At 35.4% G+C, this 20,120-nt stretch overlaps 4 protein-coding genes across 6 annotated transcripts; 1 reads left to right on the top strand and 3 right to left on the bottom strand.

Moving 5' to 3' along the window:
• Window positions 1-7,925: 7,925 nt before the first annotated feature.
• Window positions 7,926-8,454, top strand: LOC125777100 (early lactation protein-like). Its single transcript, XM_049451015.1, has 2 exons — window positions 7,926-8,128; window positions 8,190-8,454. Exons 1-2 carry the CDS (start codon window positions 8,053-8,055, stop codon window positions 8,369-8,371), a joined length of 258 nt encoding a protein of 85 aa, XP_049306972.1. The 5' UTR covers window positions 7,926-8,052; the 3' UTR covers window positions 8,372-8,454.
• A 1,247-nt stretch (window positions 8,455-9,701) lies between these two features.
• Window positions 9,702-10,672, bottom strand: LOC105226204 (histone H1). Its single transcript, XM_011205023.4, has 2 exons — window positions 10,523-10,672; window positions 9,702-10,448 (listed from the first exon to the last, which is right to left on the bottom strand). Exons 1-2 carry the CDS (start codon window positions 10,523-10,525, stop codon window positions 9,813-9,815), a joined length of 639 nt encoding a protein of 212 aa, XP_011203325.2. The 5' UTR covers window positions 10,526-10,672; the 3' UTR covers window positions 9,702-9,812.
• Window positions 10,673-11,151: 479 nt separating this feature from the next.
• On the bottom strand, window positions 11,152-16,147 carry LOC105226263 (uncharacterized). 2 transcript variants are annotated; one of them, XM_049452269.1, is made up of 5 exons: window positions 15,953-16,147; window positions 15,657-15,884; window positions 15,435-15,555; window positions 11,880-13,819; window positions 11,152-11,688 (listed from the first exon to the last, which is right to left on the bottom strand). In XM_049452269.1, exons 1-5 carry the CDS (start codon window positions 16,051-16,053, stop codon window positions 11,370-11,372), a joined length of 2,709 nt encoding a protein of 902 aa, XP_049308226.1. In that variant the 5' UTR covers window positions 16,054-16,147; the 3' UTR covers window positions 11,152-11,369. The 2 variants fall into 2 exon arrangements, with proteins under 2 accessions (XP_049308226.1, XP_011203392.2); XM_011205090.4 differs by having other exon boundaries at window positions 11,153-11,688; window positions 15,435-15,564; window positions 15,953-16,143.
• Window positions 16,148-16,951: 804 nt separating this feature from the next.
• On the bottom strand, window positions 16,952-19,844 carry LOC115066156 (uncharacterized). Of its 2 annotated transcripts, XM_049452272.1 has the most exons (4): window positions 19,729-19,844; window positions 19,309-19,605; window positions 17,775-18,700; window positions 16,952-17,684 (listed from the first exon to the last, which is right to left on the bottom strand). In XM_049452272.1, exons 2-4 carry the CDS (start codon window positions 19,599-19,601, stop codon window positions 17,104-17,106), a joined length of 1,800 nt encoding a protein of 599 aa, XP_049308229.1. In that variant the 5' UTR covers window positions 19,602-19,605; window positions 19,729-19,844; the 3' UTR covers window positions 16,952-17,103. The 2 variants fall into 2 exon arrangements, with proteins under 2 accessions (XP_049308229.1, XP_049308228.1); XM_049452271.1 differs by having other exon boundaries at window positions 19,309-19,815.
• Window positions 19,845-20,120: the final 276 nt, after the last annotated feature.

Below are 20,120 nucleotides of genomic sequence, written 5' to 3'. Positions count from 1 at the left end.
GCCTGCTGGCCTGCTGGCTGGTGGCCGATGGCACTACCCGCCGCTGATCGGATTGCCGCGTCTGACATTTGAAATGTTTTCTTTTGGAAATCTACTATAAATCTCATTAAAATATCGTTCATCTTGGCTAAGCTCCGACAATAACAACAGTAACAACACTAATAATTTGACGGTATAAATATTTCGAAAAAAAGCAAAAACAAATCAGCTCAAAGTGTTTACAACAGCAATAAAAATATTTAACGGAAGCTAGAAACCTCAAAATACAACAACAAATTGGTATGAAAGAAAAATGTATACAGCATGTATGTATGTATGTATAATATAGTATAAATCATTATTGGTACTTGACTGTATACCTAAATATACACATTTGTTTGCATGTTTATGGAGGAAAGTAAAACCGAACGTACACGAGTAAAGGCATGTGTACATTTGTACGTGTGTAAATGTATGGTAAGTACTTAGGTGATGAAAAATATAATTATAAATTTTAGTACTCATATCTTCGAAATTTTTAAAAATTGCCCAATTACTAAGCAATCTTACGTTTCCTTGGATTTACTTCGTAAAATGAGAACAGGCATAATCTGAAATATGTGTCTTATGTATTATAGGTATTATAAATTGTTTAAATAGGTCGATAAGTAGAAAATGTGTAAAGGGATGGTTTCAGTGAGATATTGGTGTTCTAAAAATTTAAATGGGTTCGGTTCTGAATTATTAGACATTTTCTACTTTTATCAAAATAATTTAATTTTTTCTGGTATTCTGGATATTTTGTCAAAAAGATCTCCCTCGTATAAATATAACCTAACCTGCTAACCACTTCCAGCGTTGCTGTTTTTTTCTGGCTCTTCTGGTCCCTTCCATACAGTTTGCGAGTGAATTCTCTTTTCGATGTTACAGATATGTTACAGGTTGATCAATTTCGAGGTTCCTTACTTTTTTAAAGAAAAAACACAGAAACTTCAAATATTTTTTTGCATTTATTTTTTGAAGATTATCTCTCCAACATATTGCCGCGGTGGTAACTGCCGAAAGACACGCGTGATGTTAATGGTCTGAATCGAAGCGGGATTATCCGCATAGACTTCTACTTTACATATGCCTACGGGAAAAGTCAAACGATGTGATATTACACGATCATGGTAGCCAATCGACCGTCCCAAAACGTGGAAATACTACTGTGATCAAATTGAAAGGTTAATTTATACTTCGCGTGTTTTTCGAATCGGAAAATTTTTTTCATTATTTAAGTTAGTAGTACTGTTAGTGACATCTATACTAAATTTCAAGACAAAATGTTTATTAGTATTTGAGATACGCGTCGTTTTGTGAGGCTCTAAAAGTTATTTCTACTATGTCAGAATTTATTGAAAAAAGAAGTGCGATAATGCACCATCTCTTACTGCATTGGTTATTCGTTATCATTTCGCCACATTTTCATCTAATATCGTGCCGCAACCCCCGCATTCGCCTGATTTACCTTGGTGTAATTTCTGGATATTCAGCAAATTCATATGACCACTCCGAGGACACCATTTTGACTCAATTGAGGATATAAAAGCTGAATCTAAGAAGGCTCTGATGGCCATCACGACGGAGTATTTTTCCAGGTGCTATGATGAGTAGAAAATTCGTTAACATAAGTGTATTGTAGCGGGAAGGGATTACTTTGAAGGAGCTGAGATGAACGCAATTCACTTTTCGATTTGATCACAGTAGTACTTTAGTTTCTTGGTGTATTAGGAATGATATGCCTTTGAACTTTAAAATGTAAAACGATGTGCTTTTTCCATAGATCTACTTCATACGTAATACAAAAATTTAGCTTGGAGCAAGTATGCAGTTTTGTAGATCTGGGCGTAGCTATGGACCACAAGCTCCATTTTAATCGTCATGCAAAGCTCAGTTTTGTTTTGATCAGTTTTGAGGAGAGTATTCGTTGGGTATTATTATAATATCAATACTATTCACATCGCTAGGTTTGTCGAAAGCATTTCTAACGAGATTGAATTTGCTAAGAGCAGGTAGCACAAAGAATTAGTTTGTAGTTCGATTTGAAAAATACGGCTTCGAGTAAGACACCATTAAGGGGGTATTCTAGTCTAGAAATGCTATTTAACGACATTTTTTAAAGTCCAATAAAAAAAAACTAAGAACATTTTTATTATCCAATTTTTTATCATATATTTATTGATATTTTAATAATACAAAAAAAAAATAAAAAAAATTTTTGTGATAATTTGATTAATTGCGGCGTGGTGGCGTGGTGGCGTGGTGGCGTTGCGGGGGTTGAAAATAAGGGTGCACCCTTCCTGACACGATTCCAACACTTTGGGTGATCGGAAAAAAAAAGAAAAAAAATTTTAATCAGTACAAATGCCGCTATCGTCTGAACTAGGATAAAAAAAAAAATCAGTAAATGGCGACTGTTTGATTTTTTTGCCCGTTTTTTGGCAAAGATCAAAATTTTTTAAAAATAGTAAAAATCAAAATTTTTTAATAATCCTAGTTCCAACCATTGAGAGATATATAGAAAAGGTCCACACCAAATTTCAAGTTAATCGGTTCATTAGAACTTGAGAAATCATGTCAGAAGTGTTGAAAATAGTAGTTTCGAGAAAAACGCGATTAAAAGTTTGCGTTATACGATATTCGCTCAACCGTTATACGATATTCGCTCACTAAAATGGCTATAACTTTGAAAATAATTCAAGTTTTGAAAAATCCTTTTAGGGAGATATTTTTGAATATCAAAACTATCGAAATATGAAAAAAAAATTTTTCGATTTTTTCAAATTTCTAGACTAGAATACCCCCTTAAGGTTCAACGTGGTGGAGTTGACTGGCCCAAACGCTTTGACTCTGCAGCGAAAATTCTTTTCCTCTATTTGTCTGTTTTTAGAAGTCTATTAGCATTTTAATTCAACCTATATAACCTTTTTTTTTTAAATCCGAAACTATTCTTCTAATAATAGAATTTAGTTATGTTCTGGCAAACTTTTCAACTGATTGACACATACGAGTATTACATACATAAATATCACTTGTGGCGGATGCAGTAATAATTCTAAAAGCACCACATGACAGCTTGGATCCCTTTAATCTTAACTATCACACAAATGCGATTATTAATGTTGTAAGTAGTTCTTATGGGCTTTGTCATTCCACAATAATATTTAAATTTATATGCATCTTAATTTATGCTTAAGTAATACTATAGCTCCATTAGCTGTGGGAAAATCTGTGGCGAAGCATTTTTGTTGTAAACGCTTGACAAGCGTTTATTTATTACACATTTCCGTCATTTGAAAGACGAAAAACATTTAAATAATTTTTCAGCACCCACACATTGGAAAATGCTGTTGATTTAGTGGGTGACGATTGCCGGCAAACAATAACACGAACTGTATGAGCACGGGAAAAGAGAAAAGAAACCCGAATGAATGAAAAGTACAAGTGGAAGATCGCTTATCTTGTAATCTGAGGGATTTTAGGTTTTCCGTGCTAGATGAGTTATCAGCGCAGTTACAAAGTTTTGGAAATGCGGACTGGAAGTGCCGGTGAGGACTAAAAAATTTGTACCAGAATTAATTCTGAATGAAAGCGAACGCTAAGGCCTCGAGCTTTTGTGGGCTACTTCTTAATGTTATCTAAACATGTTAGAAATGGTTAAAATCGTGGAATAAAGAAAAATATGCTCTAGGGTATAGAGTTTATGTTTTCTATGAAGAATTAGCGCTCCTACAAACTAACCTGTGTTTTGCTTTGTTATCGAGAGAACTTTCTGTCAACCATAGTATGTGCGATCAATAATTTGGATTCTTGAAAGGTCAGTTAACAAAATTTAGTAGAAACAAACGAAAAATATATTATATGGTTGCAAACAAAAAGTCGCTCTTCTTCTTCATCTTATTTTCAGTTTTATTTTCACTCGTAGGCATTGCCAAGAACGCGTCTAACAAAACAATAGAAAAAGGCAAGAAATGCCTTAAACAATGTGAAGGTATTTTGAAAAAAGCTACAAACTCTGAACAACAGCTAGAAAACAAGAAACAACTGTCATGTACATAGACTAGTATATAAGTGCATATAAACTACTAGATCGTCTGAGCATAGCGCAGATAAGACAGCGTTGCAAATTAGAGGGCTTCTGCTGCCAAAAGTGCAATGTACACAGCAGATCAAGCTAACAGTACATACAAACATACAACCAGTTTTGTTTTAAAATTAGCCAGACCAACGAACTGAAACAATAAATGCTTTGGCATGTGCATGTGCATTTTGCAATATATTGACTCCTCGTTTTTATGCATTTCTGGGTCTCTGGGTTACTGGGCATTCGTTAACGATCTCTGCCGCTGCCATCGGTCAAGTGCAAATTTAATTTTGAATTTTGAAAATTCGAAAATTTCTTTCATACACAAAACAATGGTTAACCTTTATGATATTTTTCAAAATAATTTTTGTGGTTTTAGCGGTTTCTACTAATTAGTTGGTCTGCTGTTGGAGCAATATTTAAAATCTCTATGTAGTCGGCTGATATTGTGTTTGTGTGTGTTTGCTTTACTGCCTAAAGTATGAAGCGAAAGCTACTAGAAATTTGTGTAGGCAATCGACTATATTTGCAAAACCGAAAAAATCATACATACACATAGACATAGCATGAAAGAGAATTCTGCACTTTGGTAAATTCGTCAAGTGCTGACATTGAAATCAAACTTAAAATATTTAAACAATTTTCGTAAATATTAATTTATGTCAGTGAAATTTATACAAGCATAGACATAGGCGAAAAGCGCTACGACTAGAGATGTAGTGTCAGGTGCGCAGCGTTTGAATTTAGTAACCACGTAGTAAGAGGGTTCTTCTAATGTAAAGAAATCAGGAAACTTTTTATGAAAATATGAAAAAAAGAGCAATAAAATCCTCATCACATACCTTTTGCCAAGCGTTTACGGAACCCTTTCGGAGAAGTGAATCTTGACTCAATGAATTTCAAGCCAGTACAGCTCTGGAATAACCAAAAAATATTTATTTTAAAAAAACCTTTATAAATCGAAACACTGTCTGTGGTGCGCTCTTCTAAGGCGAAGCAAAATGACTAGATTTACCATATTTCAAAACTCGGAACAAATTTACTAAAGATCCCACCGCTGTATGCAACCATTAACTATACTCGAGTTTGTTACTTTTGACATTCTTACACGAGAATTCAGACAGGATAGATGACAAGATCTGAAAGGCTGATGTCAAAAAAGCGAAATATTAAAAAGAATATTAAATTTAAGGCCAATAATTTTTAGTTTCTTCTATCAAAATATCATTTCTTCATCAAAATATTTTCTTTAATCCCTGTTAATAGAAGACGCAATTACTTTGAAGATTGCTCTCTTGCCTTGGACAATAATCCATGCCAAATATCTAGTAAATTTGCTTTATAGTCTAGTGGTTCCGAGAAATGAGCAGCTTATTTGAGAAAATAAGATGGGCGCAAATTTTCAGATAGCCATCCCAATAACTGAGTAACTGCTTCGGGCATATACTGGCTAACGGACAGACAGACAGACATGGCTAAATTGATAGTCACACTGATCATTTATAAGCATATTTTATAAAATTTCCTAGGTTTCCTTTTGGGTTATAAGCTTCGTGTTATGCTTAATATACCCTGTTCAGTGTACAACTAGTTCTTCCTCTCCGGTAACTACTTCCTGAACTACTCTGAAACTAATGTAGACACAAGTTAGAATATCACAGTGTCTCTACGCTGGTAGAATTCTTGGCAAAACGTGCTGACATGCCAATTTGTTATTCTAAACGTTTTGAGCATTTTCATGCGTCAATATAAGTATTCTGCTCTCACTTAAGTGTCTTAATTTTTTTATTTTTATTTTTTAATTTGTGTGTTTTTAATTTACTTATCATAATATTATTTCGCTGGATTGTCTCATTTGTGCGCGCGCATCGCCATTTTGAAAACAAACACTTGACCACTTTACCGTTATGTATTCGAATTGGCAAACACTCTGTGGCGGTTAATCAAAATGTTGACAGAATTTGCGAAATTCTATGAAAACAAAGTCACTACTAGAATGCAATGAAATAAATAACTTGAAACTAGTCATAAATCAAAGAGCAAAAGTTAAAAGTAAACATATTTTTTATAAATTTTAAAAATGAATTAAGAAGGTAGTGTTCTGCTCTTGAGTAGTATAGCTTCAGCGTCGCTTGTTTCCTTTAGAAAGTTAAGCTCACTTTTGATATCTTTGCTGCCTGCAAACTGAACGATCGTAATCAAGGCCTTGTATGGAAAACTTTCGCATTTGACGTGTTATCTTCACGAAATTTGACAAGGATTATTGCTTTAGGTAATAATATAATCTTCGAAAAAATTATTGAGATCAGATTACTATAGCATATAACTTCCATACAAACTGAACACATAGTTATCAAAAGAAATATATTATATTAGCTTCGGTGAAGGCGAAGTTAACGTTTTTTCTTGTTTTTAAATAGTATTACATAATATGACTTGTAATTGTACGAGGGTTGCTAGATATATTTCTGGCCTAGGCAACACTAAGTGTTGCCAGGTGCAATCTGACATTTCCATTGGAAAGTTTGAAATTTTTAGCATAACATCACTCAGAACGTTTTGTCATTTAATAGTGAATTGTTTTATTTACAGAGAATTAAAAAAAACCTCTCGATCAAAAAATGGAATTAACACGTGAACATTTTCATATGCAAGACCGTCATGTAACATACCTTCAGATAGAGGTATGCCTATGCATTTCTCCCACCAGCATACATTCGATATTGCATGAACACCTGGCCGTAAAGGTTTGTTCTCGTTGGATCCCGCACAATTTGACAATCGCTCAAAAAAAGGCTCGTGTGGATTGGTGTAAAGAAATGCTGAAAAAATACGATCGCGGTGCTTCAAAAGAAGTTTATAAGATCGTCACAGGTGACGAATCATGGATCTATGCGTATGAGCCCGAAACAAAACAGCAATCGACCGTGTGGGTCTTCCAAGGCGAGCCAAATCCAACGAAAGTTGTTCGTGGAAGAAGCACTTCGAAGCAAATGGTCGCCTGTTTCTTCGGTAAAACTGGTCATGTGGCGACTGTTCCGCTTGAGCAACGTAGGACGGTCAATTCTGAGTGGTACACCATTTGTTTGCCAAGAAAATAATGCGTGGTCAACGACTTTCGTCGCCAGAAGATGCTGTTGAAGCATTCAAAAACCATGTTTTGGAGGTGTCTCAATCGGAGTGGAAAAAGTGCTTCGAAAATTGGTTTGAGCGCATGCAAAAGTGTATAAGTCTTGATGGAGAATATTTTGAAAAACAATAAAACCATTTTCGTTGATAAAGATTCCTATTTTCATTATTAGGCCAGAAATATATATAGCAGCCCTCGTAGTACACAAATAAATGAACATATCGAAAATTAGTTTATTTCGTATCCCAAATCGATCTGCAAAAGATTTATTTTCATAAAACCAAATGTTTGCTTTGATAAAAAGCGTGCCAAACCAAAACCCATAAGTGGATGAAATCCATACATACATATATCACCCAAATTACCATATATCAATTATACTGTAATCCACTTCCAAAAGCACCTCTTATTCGATTCATTTCATTCAGTCAGACCCCACTTGTATCCATATGTTTATTTGCTCTGTTATGGAAAAGATATGATGCGCTGTATAAAAACAGACCTGGTTAATTAACCGGAATGTAGAACCACATATGTGTCTGTTGTTTTATCACTGCTGTATTATTGTTTTATCAAAAACCTCGCCAGCAGTTGATAATTTATATTATTTATAAACAAATATACAAATATCAAATATCTTTTAATCTTTTAATTATTTTCGCTTTCACGGTTGAGTAGCGATTAAGCTTGCCTCAGTTGAAAATAAGCGCTACAAGTGGTCGGAATACTAACTTTACTGCTGGAAAATTTAAGACTGTAACTAAAAACTCTAGTTTTCAGATTTAAATATAGAAAACTTCTCATTAAACATCAAGAAATGAAGACAAAAGTCAGCTTATTAATTATAATGATTATTTGCGCTCTCTGCAGTTGCAGTGCGGCCGAAAGACCAGGTTGGTTTTTTTGGTAATCTTATAAAAAACATTTACTGTTATTGTATTATCATATATTCAGCACACTGCTTACAACCGCATCCACAAGGTCAGGGTCTTTGCGATATGCTCATCAGTGGTTTCTACTACAATGCCGATCAAAATGCGTGTGAGGAGTGGCAAGAGAGTGGATGTAATGTCATCGGTGGTCACACATATGATTTACGCGAAGATTGTGTAAACGATTGTGTAAATGTTAATTAAAAAGTGTTTATTATGATTATTTCACAACAAAATTTTGAAATGTAAAAAGCACAACTATGGATTATAATTCAATTTGGATAATAGCTTAATACTTTTTTGTAGGTGCAACTAAGCTAAAAAGATGGAAGAAGGTTAAGTAAATGTGTGCTCAATAGAAAAATCCGCGGTAAACCAACTGAACCTTCTAAGTGTGTTTTGGAAAAGTCAAAACGATTTTTATTATTATATGTCCATTCACTGTTAAAATGTGATAAGGCACTCACTTTATGGAATAAGGTGAAGACTCAGAACAGAAAGAAAATTTAGATAATTATTTTCAAATATATTTAATCCAACATCTCAGACATATATGTATGTAAATATAGTGCATGGAACCAAAATACTTTTCAGCAATTTTCTGTCAAACATGAAAATACTTCTCACTTATTCAGCGGAAGTCTTACCTCACTTATGTGCTATATGAGGTACAAAGACGCCTCAAATAATAGTAAAAGCAAGCATATGCATAAGCACTTGTGGCACGCGATGAAATTCACGCGACTCATTAATACATAAAACAAATAAATCTTATGAATGTATATATTCTGTACTATTGTATAAGTATACATACCGAAGACATGGCATGTACCTTAGCATGAGAGTTTTTATGTTCATGTACTTTTAAGTGAATGAGTACTTGTGGCAATAATCTAGTCGATTTCGAAGCAGATTTATGTGTGTTTATATGTATGAGTATGTAATAAAAATAGAATATTCACAGGCGCGTTTCTCTTAGATTATTGCCGAGCTACAGCCGCAAATAGCTGAAGCGACAGACTGTGCCAACAACCAAAACACCAACATATGTATACATACTTAAATATCTAAATACATAAGACACTTGTTCTTATCGTCCGTAACCCAGCAAACATGAATTCCTTTCTGCAGCACATAATCGCAACAGAACCACATTTGTCTAAAAAAGAAAATATTGGCTAAAAGTATAAGTTTTAAGCAGGATGGTCCAATACTATCGGTAGGTATGATAACTTTCGGAAATGTTATAAGGTTTCATCTAAAAACACACACAACAAAAAAACGTAAAAAATTGCGTGACGAACTGAGTCAATTTAGCCATGTCCATGTGTCTTAGTGCCTGCCTGTATATACGCGAACCAGTCCCAGTTTTCGAGATATTGACCAGACATTTTGCTCACGTTCTTTTCTTCAAAGAAGCTACACGTCGAAAAGATCGATATCAAATCATTATCTATAGCATATAGCTGCCATCCAAAAAACCCTAAGTCCAGAAGCCCTATTCTGTAACTAGTTTCGAAAAAATTTACTCAAATTTGGTAGAAAAAATGGTTTATTTTTATAAAAAATATATATTCTTTTTGTTTTTTTTAACGCCGTGTTTGTATGTCTTGGAGCCACAATCACTTCGGCGATGTGTTGCTTTTCAAGCGTCATTCTGTTTTCTCACAACATTACTCATTTCTTGCTTCGGCTCCTCAGTGTTACAAGCTGTTGCATCAATGGCGCCGCCCAATTGTCCGTCACGTGATCTACCATTCAATTCCATCTCTTTCATTTGTTTTCTAACTTTTCTTCGAATATCTTTTGCGTTCCTGACTTTATGTTTTCGTTTATTGATATTTGCCTTCCCGACTTTACTTTTTTGTTTATTGACATTTAGCTTCTTTTTGTTCGGTTTCTTTTTAAGAACGCGCTTTGTGAACGGTAAACGAAATGAACCGCTCACGCCAAAGCCCTTTGTGCGTATAAGTTCACCCTTTTCGAGCGAGTTCCTAATGTAACGCTTGACGAAGTAAAATCGCTTGTTCGTATGCGTAAAGGAATAGTTTTCTTCAATAAATTTTTTGATTGCCATAAACGAGACGCCAATACGTGGATTACGCGTTAGTGTTTTAATAGCCGTTTTTACCATTGTTTTCGATGCTACCGCACGTTGTTTGAGATAAGGTCTTTGCATCGGCTGTATGCGCATTTTCGGTTCAGTAGGGCTTGTCGCCGGCATTAGTGCACCGATTTGAATCCAACTGTCAGAGAATACGTCGATTGAATCCTCCGTTGCCTGGTTGAGAGAGATAATTTCGTGGTTTTTATAAGTAAGGTAAATATTAAAGGTTTCTTTGTTAAGCTTCGTACCATTTCGTTCCTAGTTTCTTAATTAAAATTTGTAGAAAAAATATGATAATATGATAATCTTTCTGAAGTATTCAAAAATATTGAAAATATTCGCTTTTTATGAGTTTTACCTGTTTTTTTAAACAAAAGTTTTATGGAAAAAATTTCTTGTTGCTAGTAAAAATTGAGACAGTTGAAAGGATGAAGTCTTATCTTGGAACTAGGGGTTTGCGTAGGTCTCAATATTCAGCTCCGCTTTCGTTCGACACATTCGGCAATACGAGTATATGTTGCAACCCAGATGTGGCCCCTTCAAACTTTTTTGGTTTCCTTGCCTAAAGGGCCGATGAAAGGCAAGCACTTTGAGACTACAGAGGGGATCCAAGCAGGCATCCACCTCGGCTCTCAAGGCTATTCCTTCCGTGACACCTTCAATGCTTGGAAATCGCGCTGGCAGCGCTGCATCGACACAGAAGGAGACTATTTTGAAAGTGTTTAAAGAATTGTAACGATTGGTATTATTTAAATCGACTCAGTCCTATTACTTTCCGGACAAACTCTGTATATGGTATGATAGTCTCTTATGTGATGGTGCTCGGAATAATTACGAAACGTTTAATATGGAATGAAAGAAATCTACAGAAACTTCTTCACATAAAATATTTAGAGAGAAATTTTATGAATTATATTTGTTACAGTTATATTTTATTAGAAATTGTTAGAGATACATACGTACACATATTTATATAGATTACAATTTGATTGATTTTCTTGAATCTAATTTTCACAGTATTTAGTTTCTATATCATATAAGCTATAACCATACTGTACTGTATAATTTCAAAAATCTTTTCTGAAATGCCTGCAACTAGTTGATTTTGGAGAAACGATTTGTCGCAATGGACGAGGTAATGCTCGGATTCCGCTTTGGTAAGGGTGGTGGCGAACACGGGCTCATGGCATATGGATTGGGCACGCAACGCTCCTCTTCGACATTTCGACTATATTGCTTGGGCAACTCATATTGATCGTCTATAACGGAAAATGGCGGCGGACAGAAAGAACTCTCAAATAATGTAGAAGACGATTTGATGCTCGATAAACGCTCCAAATTATAATTCGATACGCTGAATGGCGGTGGTGGTGGCAAGGACAACGGTGGCATTTCCGAAGCTGCTAGTGTATGCCTGCAAAACATAAAATTGCAGATAAAGTATTTGCGATTAAAGTGGAATATAAAATTTAAGTATATAGCTTTATTTTATATTATTTTTTTGAAATCAATAATTATTATAATCCTTAAAGTTGCATCTTCTATCTACCGTCTACTCTTTCTGACTGCAAAAGTGGTAATATTGCGTAAATATATCATACTTACTTTGTTGTTGATCGTCTACTAAGCGGTTCCTTTTTAATGGAACCCATACTCTGCAAGTATTCAGACTCTTGTTCCGAACGCTTTACAACCAAAACATTCTTCGATCCCTCCAACAGTTCCGGATACGTTTTGATGCCGAAATAGGCAATGATTCCGCCAAACAATGCCGAGAGTGTAAAAATCAATGACAACATGCCCAGAGTGAATTGTTTATCCTCTTGCGTAATCCAGGTATTATCAGGTTCCATTATCAAATTCGGCACATATAATGGCAGACAATTGAAGGGAGAAATCGTTGTTTGCGGTATTTCTAACATGCAGAAGGTATAAGTAGTGTTCTCACTAAGTTTGCTAACCAATAAATATGGTTCTTGATACATCTCGCAATGATAATCGATATTTTGTGCTGCCTCATCGACATTCTCACTACTAGCCACTTCTTTCTGGCGGCTAAACCATATCATATTAATTTTCGGTTGTCCAGTGTAATCGTTGATCACCACTTGCACTGAATTATTCGCCAACAAAGTCAACTTAAAACTATAAGTTGGGACCTCAAATTTATAATAGGCCATCGATGGATTGTGGATTGTGCGTTTGCTCCGTAACTTCGTTATATTCGTAATCCTGACGTCTACCGAAGTAGTTTTGCTTGGATATTGCGTGACAGTTGGTTCTACCGTTGGGCTTTGCTCTAGCTCGACGGAATTCGCTACAATGTCTTGGCTTGTGTTGGTTTGGTTAAGTTCAGACAAGTTCTTAGATTCCGGCGCAATAGCTGCTATCGAGTGCTTGAAAACTGCCGTATTAGATACCGCTTCACTCTGGTTTCCACTTGTCAAAATGTGCAAGCATCGCAATTGTATTGTATTTAAATCCTCTGCACTGGAACGACTGCTAGAGCCATCACTATCTATTGGTGTCAATATGCCATTGCTACTCGCGTTTGACGTTGCGATTGTGGTGTTGTTTAGGGTAGTTGTTGTGCTAATTGTTGTGGGTGTTGTTTGGTGCATTGTAGTCGTAGATATTGTCCTCTTAGTTGTTGCACTTGGTCTAGTTGGTTTCGTGCTAGTGCTAGTTACTCTATTATAAATTGTGGTGACTAGCGGTTCGTAAGTCTCGCTCTGCTCATTTATCGTACAATTACCATCTTTAGAAATCAATTCATTCAACGGCTTACCATGTTGAAGTTCAGGAGACTCACAGAAGATGCTGCTTAAAAATGCCTTACGGTATTGCCGATAGAGTTTAGCTAATTCCAGCAATTCACACACACAATTCCACTTGTTGTGCGCCAAACTGATCAGCGTACGCTTCGAACCCAACAATAACGGGTTTAGCGCAGTGCTTGAAATAGTGGTGATTAAATTTTCCGATAGATCAAGTACTTCCAGCACCCCACTCAGGTCGTCAAATGCATCCGCTTCGATAGCGGTGACTCTCGATTGCGTCATGTGTAGATAGCGTAAATTGGGCGTGGCCCGAAACATTTGTCGTGTTAGTGGGCCGTAAAAGAAATTTTTGCTTAGGTCGGCGTATTCTAATTTCTCCAACGTACTCACACCGAATAAAGCCTCTGGTAATATAGTCAAACCGCAATTCATGCGCAAATGCATCAGTGTCGATTGAACTGGCTGGAAGAAAGCGCGATTTATCTCGGTAAGTGGTGTGTCGATGATTAGGTAACTCAGGGAGCGCAAACCTAGCAAGGTACCACTACCAACTCTAGTCAATTGCAGACCAGTTAACGTCAAGAGATATGTGTCCACGAAAAGCGGTGAATTGAAGGCGCCACTTCTAATGCGTGTAATGTTGCTATCACTCACCACCAGCTCATAGATGGGCCGGTTGCAATCAATCCAGGAATTTTGTAAAACACCATTTACAAAACTCTGCTCTCTGATTAGTAGCACGTCGATAACGGTGCAAGGGGCAGCCTTTGGGTGAGTAAAGAAAGTGTTAGGTTAGTAATTTGTGTTTAGCGATTGGAAAGGATACTAATATGCTAAAAACTGCAAATTATTTGAATTATGAAATTAGAATATTTCTTCGTAACTTCAAACATAAATTGTTTTTTTTTTTTTTTGAAAATTTGGAAAAAGTTGGAATATGTTATGTACACTTTTAAGCTCTCTAATATGATCCAATGTAATGTGATGGCTAAGAATTAGTCTCGTATCAACCTAAACAGGAGTACGTTGGAAACAAAGAGATTTTACTACGGTTACAGTAAACCCACCAAGGGATAGGATAATAGACACGCTCGAAAAATTAAAGTGAATCACTGTACATCAAGTATAAACAGGGTTTGTCCGGAAAGTAATATGACTGAGCCGATTAAAAAAATTATTGAATCAATCGCTACAATTCTTTAAAAACTTTCAATATAGGCTCCTTCTGCGTCGCTGCAGCGCTGCGACAGTGTGGAAATAGATGAAATCGGATGGAAACCTCGCCGACTCCCCGCATACTACCAAATCATCAAAAATATCGTCGATCTATCAGTTATGCTCATGAAATACGGAGAAAATGTTTCTTTGATAATAAACCGTATGCATCTGATTGACTTTCGTCAGCTTTGATTCCTGTAAGTTGCAAGAGTTTAAAATGTTCGGTTAACAATAAATAAAGATTCACAATACATTTGCTATGCTCGAGTTGATTATTTGATTTATAGACAAATGACCGAATGTAGAGATGAAGAGATTTGTGATGATCTTTCGAAACATTTTCCAAAAATAATATGCTCTTCATTCTCTCTTTCTCTCTTGCCATCTATTATTTGTAGTTCATTTGTTCGAATATTTTTTTCCCCAAATATTATGAATACTGGTAAATTTCCCTTCTGTTTCTTCAGTTATCGAATACAAAATCAATTAAGCAACTTTTGCCTATTTTGCTTTGACAAAAGAGTGTTGCTGGTTTATCTATCATCCTATATCTATCATTAAACGAAGCCGTGAATTGACACCACAATCAACATATTATTATCGATAAAAAATGATTTCAATATCACAGTTATTATGTTGGCGCCTAAAAGCAGGCGATAAAAGCTACAAATTCCACTATTACTCCACATATGTATTAACATAATTTTCATACAATAAAAAAGTCTCTCAGTTTTCGAGATATCGATCTGAAATTTCGCATACGTCCTTTCCTCTTCAAGATAATGCTTATTTGTCGGAATAGACGATATCGGATCAATATAGCATATAGCTGCGATACAAAATATTAAATTCATGTTCATGTATGGAAACATTTTTTATTTCGATGAGATATTTTAACGAAATTTTCCATGTATTATTGCGTAAAATAACTATACAATCTGCGAAGAAATTGTTTAGATCGGACTACTCTAACATATGGCTGCCATACAAACTGACCAGATATAGGCAAGATTGTTTTATACCAATTTATGCTATCAGAGCTGCTAAGGGTAGTATAGATCAAAGCAACAAGTGTTTAGCTTTGAGTTTTCATGTTAAAAAGTTATCATTATGATGTTAATATGATTTGTTAACTTGGCTATATTTCATCACTAATACTTACCGTGGCAGCCTCGTAAAGCATTTCGTAGAAATAAAGCGCGTCCATACAAGAGATCCTGCAATTAATTTCTCTACATCCGTTTCTGTCTTCCGCAACATCCAAAAGCGGTAGAGAAAGCGTCCTGGGATAACTGTTTTTTTATTAGTTTATTGATTACTTTTTTAATGTAAAAGTACAAAAGCTTTATTTCGCTAAGTATAAGTAAATTTGTTTTAAGCCTACCTGACGCTTTTGTTCAAATTCTCTGTCGTTGTCTCCTCATACGCGTCAGTGTGCTCTGTTACGTAATCAAATTCTTCAGTTTCATTGTAATCCGCATATTTATCGTGGTTATTTCCCATCAGAATGCCCACATAAACGGTGCACGCTATAATGCACAAGCCGGCGGTGAAGAGCAACCAGGCGGTGACCTGTATGCAGATATCGCTCAGAAAGTATGCTTTCCAGCAGCTGTTATGAGAAATTTCGGTAAATTATTAGTATGTTAGTCGTAAATATATTTAATACTCAATGTCTACCATTTTTTCGGTTTCTCCTCTTTGCCACTTTTATGCACATTCCTCGCTTGTGTAGCACGTTTAGGTTTAACAGGCGCATCTTTGTTTTCGGCTGATGACATTGCCCGGTCGCGTAGCTATTTAATACTGAACTAACACTAGAAAATCGGCGATATTAAATATTGTGTACACACGATTATTTGATTATCTCGCAGGAGCTGATTACCCGTCTATATGAGTATTTACTTTCGGCATTTAATTGTCTATTGGTTTTTTATCAGTGCTTCGTTATCTTTCCTTCATATCGAACTGATAACCATATAAAGAATATATTAAATTTGCATTTGATAAACATTGTGTACTCTGAGATATATATAATAGTTACTCATCATGTCTGTTCAAAGCAGTAAAGGATTTTTCTCGAATTTGTGTCAAAACTGACTTTAAGTAGGATCCTGTGAATCAATAGCCATAGAACTGCTAGAGTACGATTTTAGAGTAGAAAGTGAAAACTTCCAACGAATTTTTGAGTATGTAGAGCGTATACAAGGTTTCATCAATAGACCGACAGATTTACAGATAGACATTCGAAGAATCAACTTATCATTAGGTGAACAAAGCAATTGTATAATATACCATGTAAATCTACCTGTACAAAATATATTAGAAGTGGTATTTCTATTATTACAGCTTTTCAAAATTTATTTCGACTACCGCTGGAACCCAACAACGTACACCCGGCTTTTTGCCAAAACAAACAATTTTGTTTGAGCCTTGAGCTTTTTAATGGACCACTTTGCTCTTTAAATATCATAACTGTAAAGGTAATTCCGAGTCGAGTCAGGAGATCTGGATGAAAAGTCAACGTCACCACTTTCTTATATTAGACGTACAAAGTAGATTTGTTGAAGAATGATTTCAAATGATTTCTGCTATAGAGTTCCACCTGAACTCTTCACTCCCCAATATTTTCCATTCAAAAAAAAAAAAAACAAAAAAGAAAAAAAGAACAGATTTGAATAATGCATATATTTTTATTTCTTTTTACGTATGTATACATTTTTGTAGAATAGATCAAGTCGACTAATATGAGGGAGGAGGATTTTTAATAACGTTTCGGGAAAACATGTTTAAAATGAGAAACTTCCAGCGAAGTGCTATGAGTTATGTTGTTACCATCGATGAATACTTGCTGCACCCGAAGAAGTCGATACAGTTGTATCCTCATCACTATCATCTGAAGTTGTTGGTATCATAATTGTGGTCGACGAAGAAGTCGACAAAGTCGGTAAGGTTGAGTTGTCGTTTGCAGTTGTAAAAAACGTTGATGAAGTTTCTGAGTGAGACTCTGTTGTGTTAATGATAGTGGAATCTGTAGTGGTCGACATTATACTTGTTGTAGAGGATGAAGTTGACAAGGTTGCGTTGATGTTTGTAGTCGTAGAAGAAGTTGATGGAGTTTCTGAGTTAGACTCTGTGGTTTTCTCAGTCCTATCAACAGTAGTTGTCGGCGTTATACATGTGATAGAGGTTGAAGTCTGAAAGGTTGAATCGGCGCTTATAGTTGTAGAAGACGTTGAGTTAGCGATTGTATTTGTAGAAGAAGGTGAAGTTTCTTGACTTGTAGGTCTTGTCGGTTCCCTCGTGTTATAATCTGTGGTTGTGACCTTTATTGTTGTCGTTTCCACAGCTATAGTTGTAGTGGCTCCTATTGAAGTTAAGGTCGTCATAATTGTTGTAAGCGTGGTTGTGTCTGAAACAATCGATGAAGTGAAAATAAATTTAAATATTTTAGTAAAATACGATTGTTCACTAATTCTCATCTAATATATGAATTTCTTACCATCACATGTTAGTTGCGCAAAACGGATTTGTGTGCCTTGCAGTTCTTTTGGCGTTGCACATACCGTATCGGCCGCGGAATTATTTTTTATTTGCTTCATGTACTCAATGGTTTCCATATTGTCACAATCGCATCTCCACATATTCCATCCCAATTCCATGTTAATTCCTCTTGGAATAGCAGCGGCTAGGAGTTCACCGTCCAGCGTCTGTAAACGATTATATCGCAAATCGAGCGATTTTAGTGTCGACATAATACCAGTGAAAACATTTTCGGCAATTATGCTCAAACTGCAATTGGCCAACCGAAGTTCCTGCACTGCTGATAGTTTAGCGAATGTATCACCGTTAAGTGTGTCGTTAAAATTCGTGCCGCTCAAGTCGACATACAATAATTTACTGTAGACGGTGCCGCTGTTACCACCCAACCACTCAGTGGGATCATAGATGGCGTTGGAACAACATGATTCCTCTCTTTGTTGCAACACTAAATTGCTGAGACTCGCAGCCATTGGTTGCAAGAAATTACTAGCGCTGAAGGGCAGAGCTTCCTGCTTGAGCACATTAAACAGTTGGAAATTGTCTACAGTTTCTAAACCAAGAAACGTTTGCGCGTTCAAGGCTTTCAATTGCGTACCAACAAATGTTAAGTTCGTCAATTTATTCACCGTTTGGTAGTTAAAAGCATTGTCGACGATCGTATCGAGTGTGCAATTTCGTATTGTTAAAGTGGACATCTTGAAATTCCCTGAGAATGTGGATCTGCTAATAGTATTTTGGTTGAATGTGCAATTCTCTATGATGACATCAAACGGTTTATTTCCGCACCACTCCAAAATGTAATCGAATTCAAATCGTAGATCATATATGGGTCCACCCACACAAATTAATGTCTGACACGAGTTATTGTCTGTACAAACAAAACCCCTAAAAAATATATATTCATAATGTATGTAGTAGTATTGAGGAAAATGAACTACTATATAACTGTGAAAACAACAATATTTTAACGGAAATTATTAGAAGTGTCATAGCAAGTTTCTAGTACATGAAAGTTCTTTAAACTAATTAATTAATCAATAAGTTTGAACTAATTAAATCAATTCAATTTGTAGCTATATGAATGTGAAGGTTGATTACAACTGGACATGCGAAACAAAATTCAAGTACAGGCCGTTATTGTCACTTCTATATGTTTTAGGAGCGTTACCCGTACAAGAGTACAATGTGTCCCACTTAAATTTTAGTTATATTAGATATTTTTTACCATCTCAGTTAAGGAATAAACAAGAACTAATGACCTCACCAAACATTTGATAGATTCCTAGAAATTTAATTATATAAAATTACAATTATATCGCTTATCTTGAAGCGATATAAAGCTACCCTCAGCCAGTTACAAAGTAAGTGGCTAACAATTAACTGTTAGTGTAACTGTATTCTGAAAGTTGTTTGAAGTTTTAGTAAAAACAAATCCTAAAAATTATAACTAATTTTAAGTTTTAAGTCGTTTGAGTTCTTAAGTGCTTGCTTACATGGCCGTCGTTTTTGGCTGAACCTCTTTTAAGAGCTGTACTGAAACATCTGCTGTTTCACGACCTTTTTCCTCTTCGTCATCATTTTCCGCACTACTAAGCTCATAACCCTCTAACAGTTTACCGTTGCGAATACTAGCGACAGTGATTACGTTCTTCATTTGGCTTGGTGCTGCAACTGTATCGACTTCGGCTGAAGGTGTTAACTCATATGACTCAATCGAAAGGCTCGTATTACCCAACACCAAAAGCAATAAGAAAACGATTAGTAGTGGCATAATGAAAACTTTCATCTAGCTGAGAAGTGAAAAGGATATAAGTAAGCGTAAAATGTATACAAATTAAAAGTCACTGTAAACGTCAATGTATTTGTTTGGTCTTATACAGTATTTCTTGTTCACGTTTTTTTTTTAGCCGCACTTGTTGATTTATTCTTGGGATTTTAATTTTCAGTTCCGCTTAGATTTTCACTTGACCATATCATTTCAACCACTTTTAACAAACTGATTTTCAATATTCAATTTCCATATTGCAAGTACCAACAGTTTTGCATATTTAATTTATTTGATGAACAATTAAATATGATTTGCTTATCTGCGTGCTAATCAAGTGACTATTGTTTGAATTATAGCTGACAATTGGCTGATAAATAGAATTCAGTGAACCAGTAGACAAAAAATAAATTCATATTTTTTCTAATCGAAAGAAAGAAAGCTTGATTTCATGGAAATTCGCATATCTCATGAGTTTCGAGAGCAAATGTAAATGTATTAGAAACCACCGAAAAATTATTCTATTTTAATTTTTTATCT

The sequence above is a fragment of the Bactrocera dorsalis genome, chromosome 3 (assembly GCF_023373825.1).
Source record: "Bactrocera dorsalis isolate Fly_Bdor chromosome 3, ASM2337382v1, whole genome shotgun sequence".
NCBI lineage: Eukaryota > Metazoa > Arthropoda > Insecta > Diptera > Tephritidae > Bactrocera > Bactrocera dorsalis.
The sequence above is the reverse complement of the archived record's forward strand: the minus strand, read 5'-3'. Positions and strand labels throughout refer to the sequence as shown.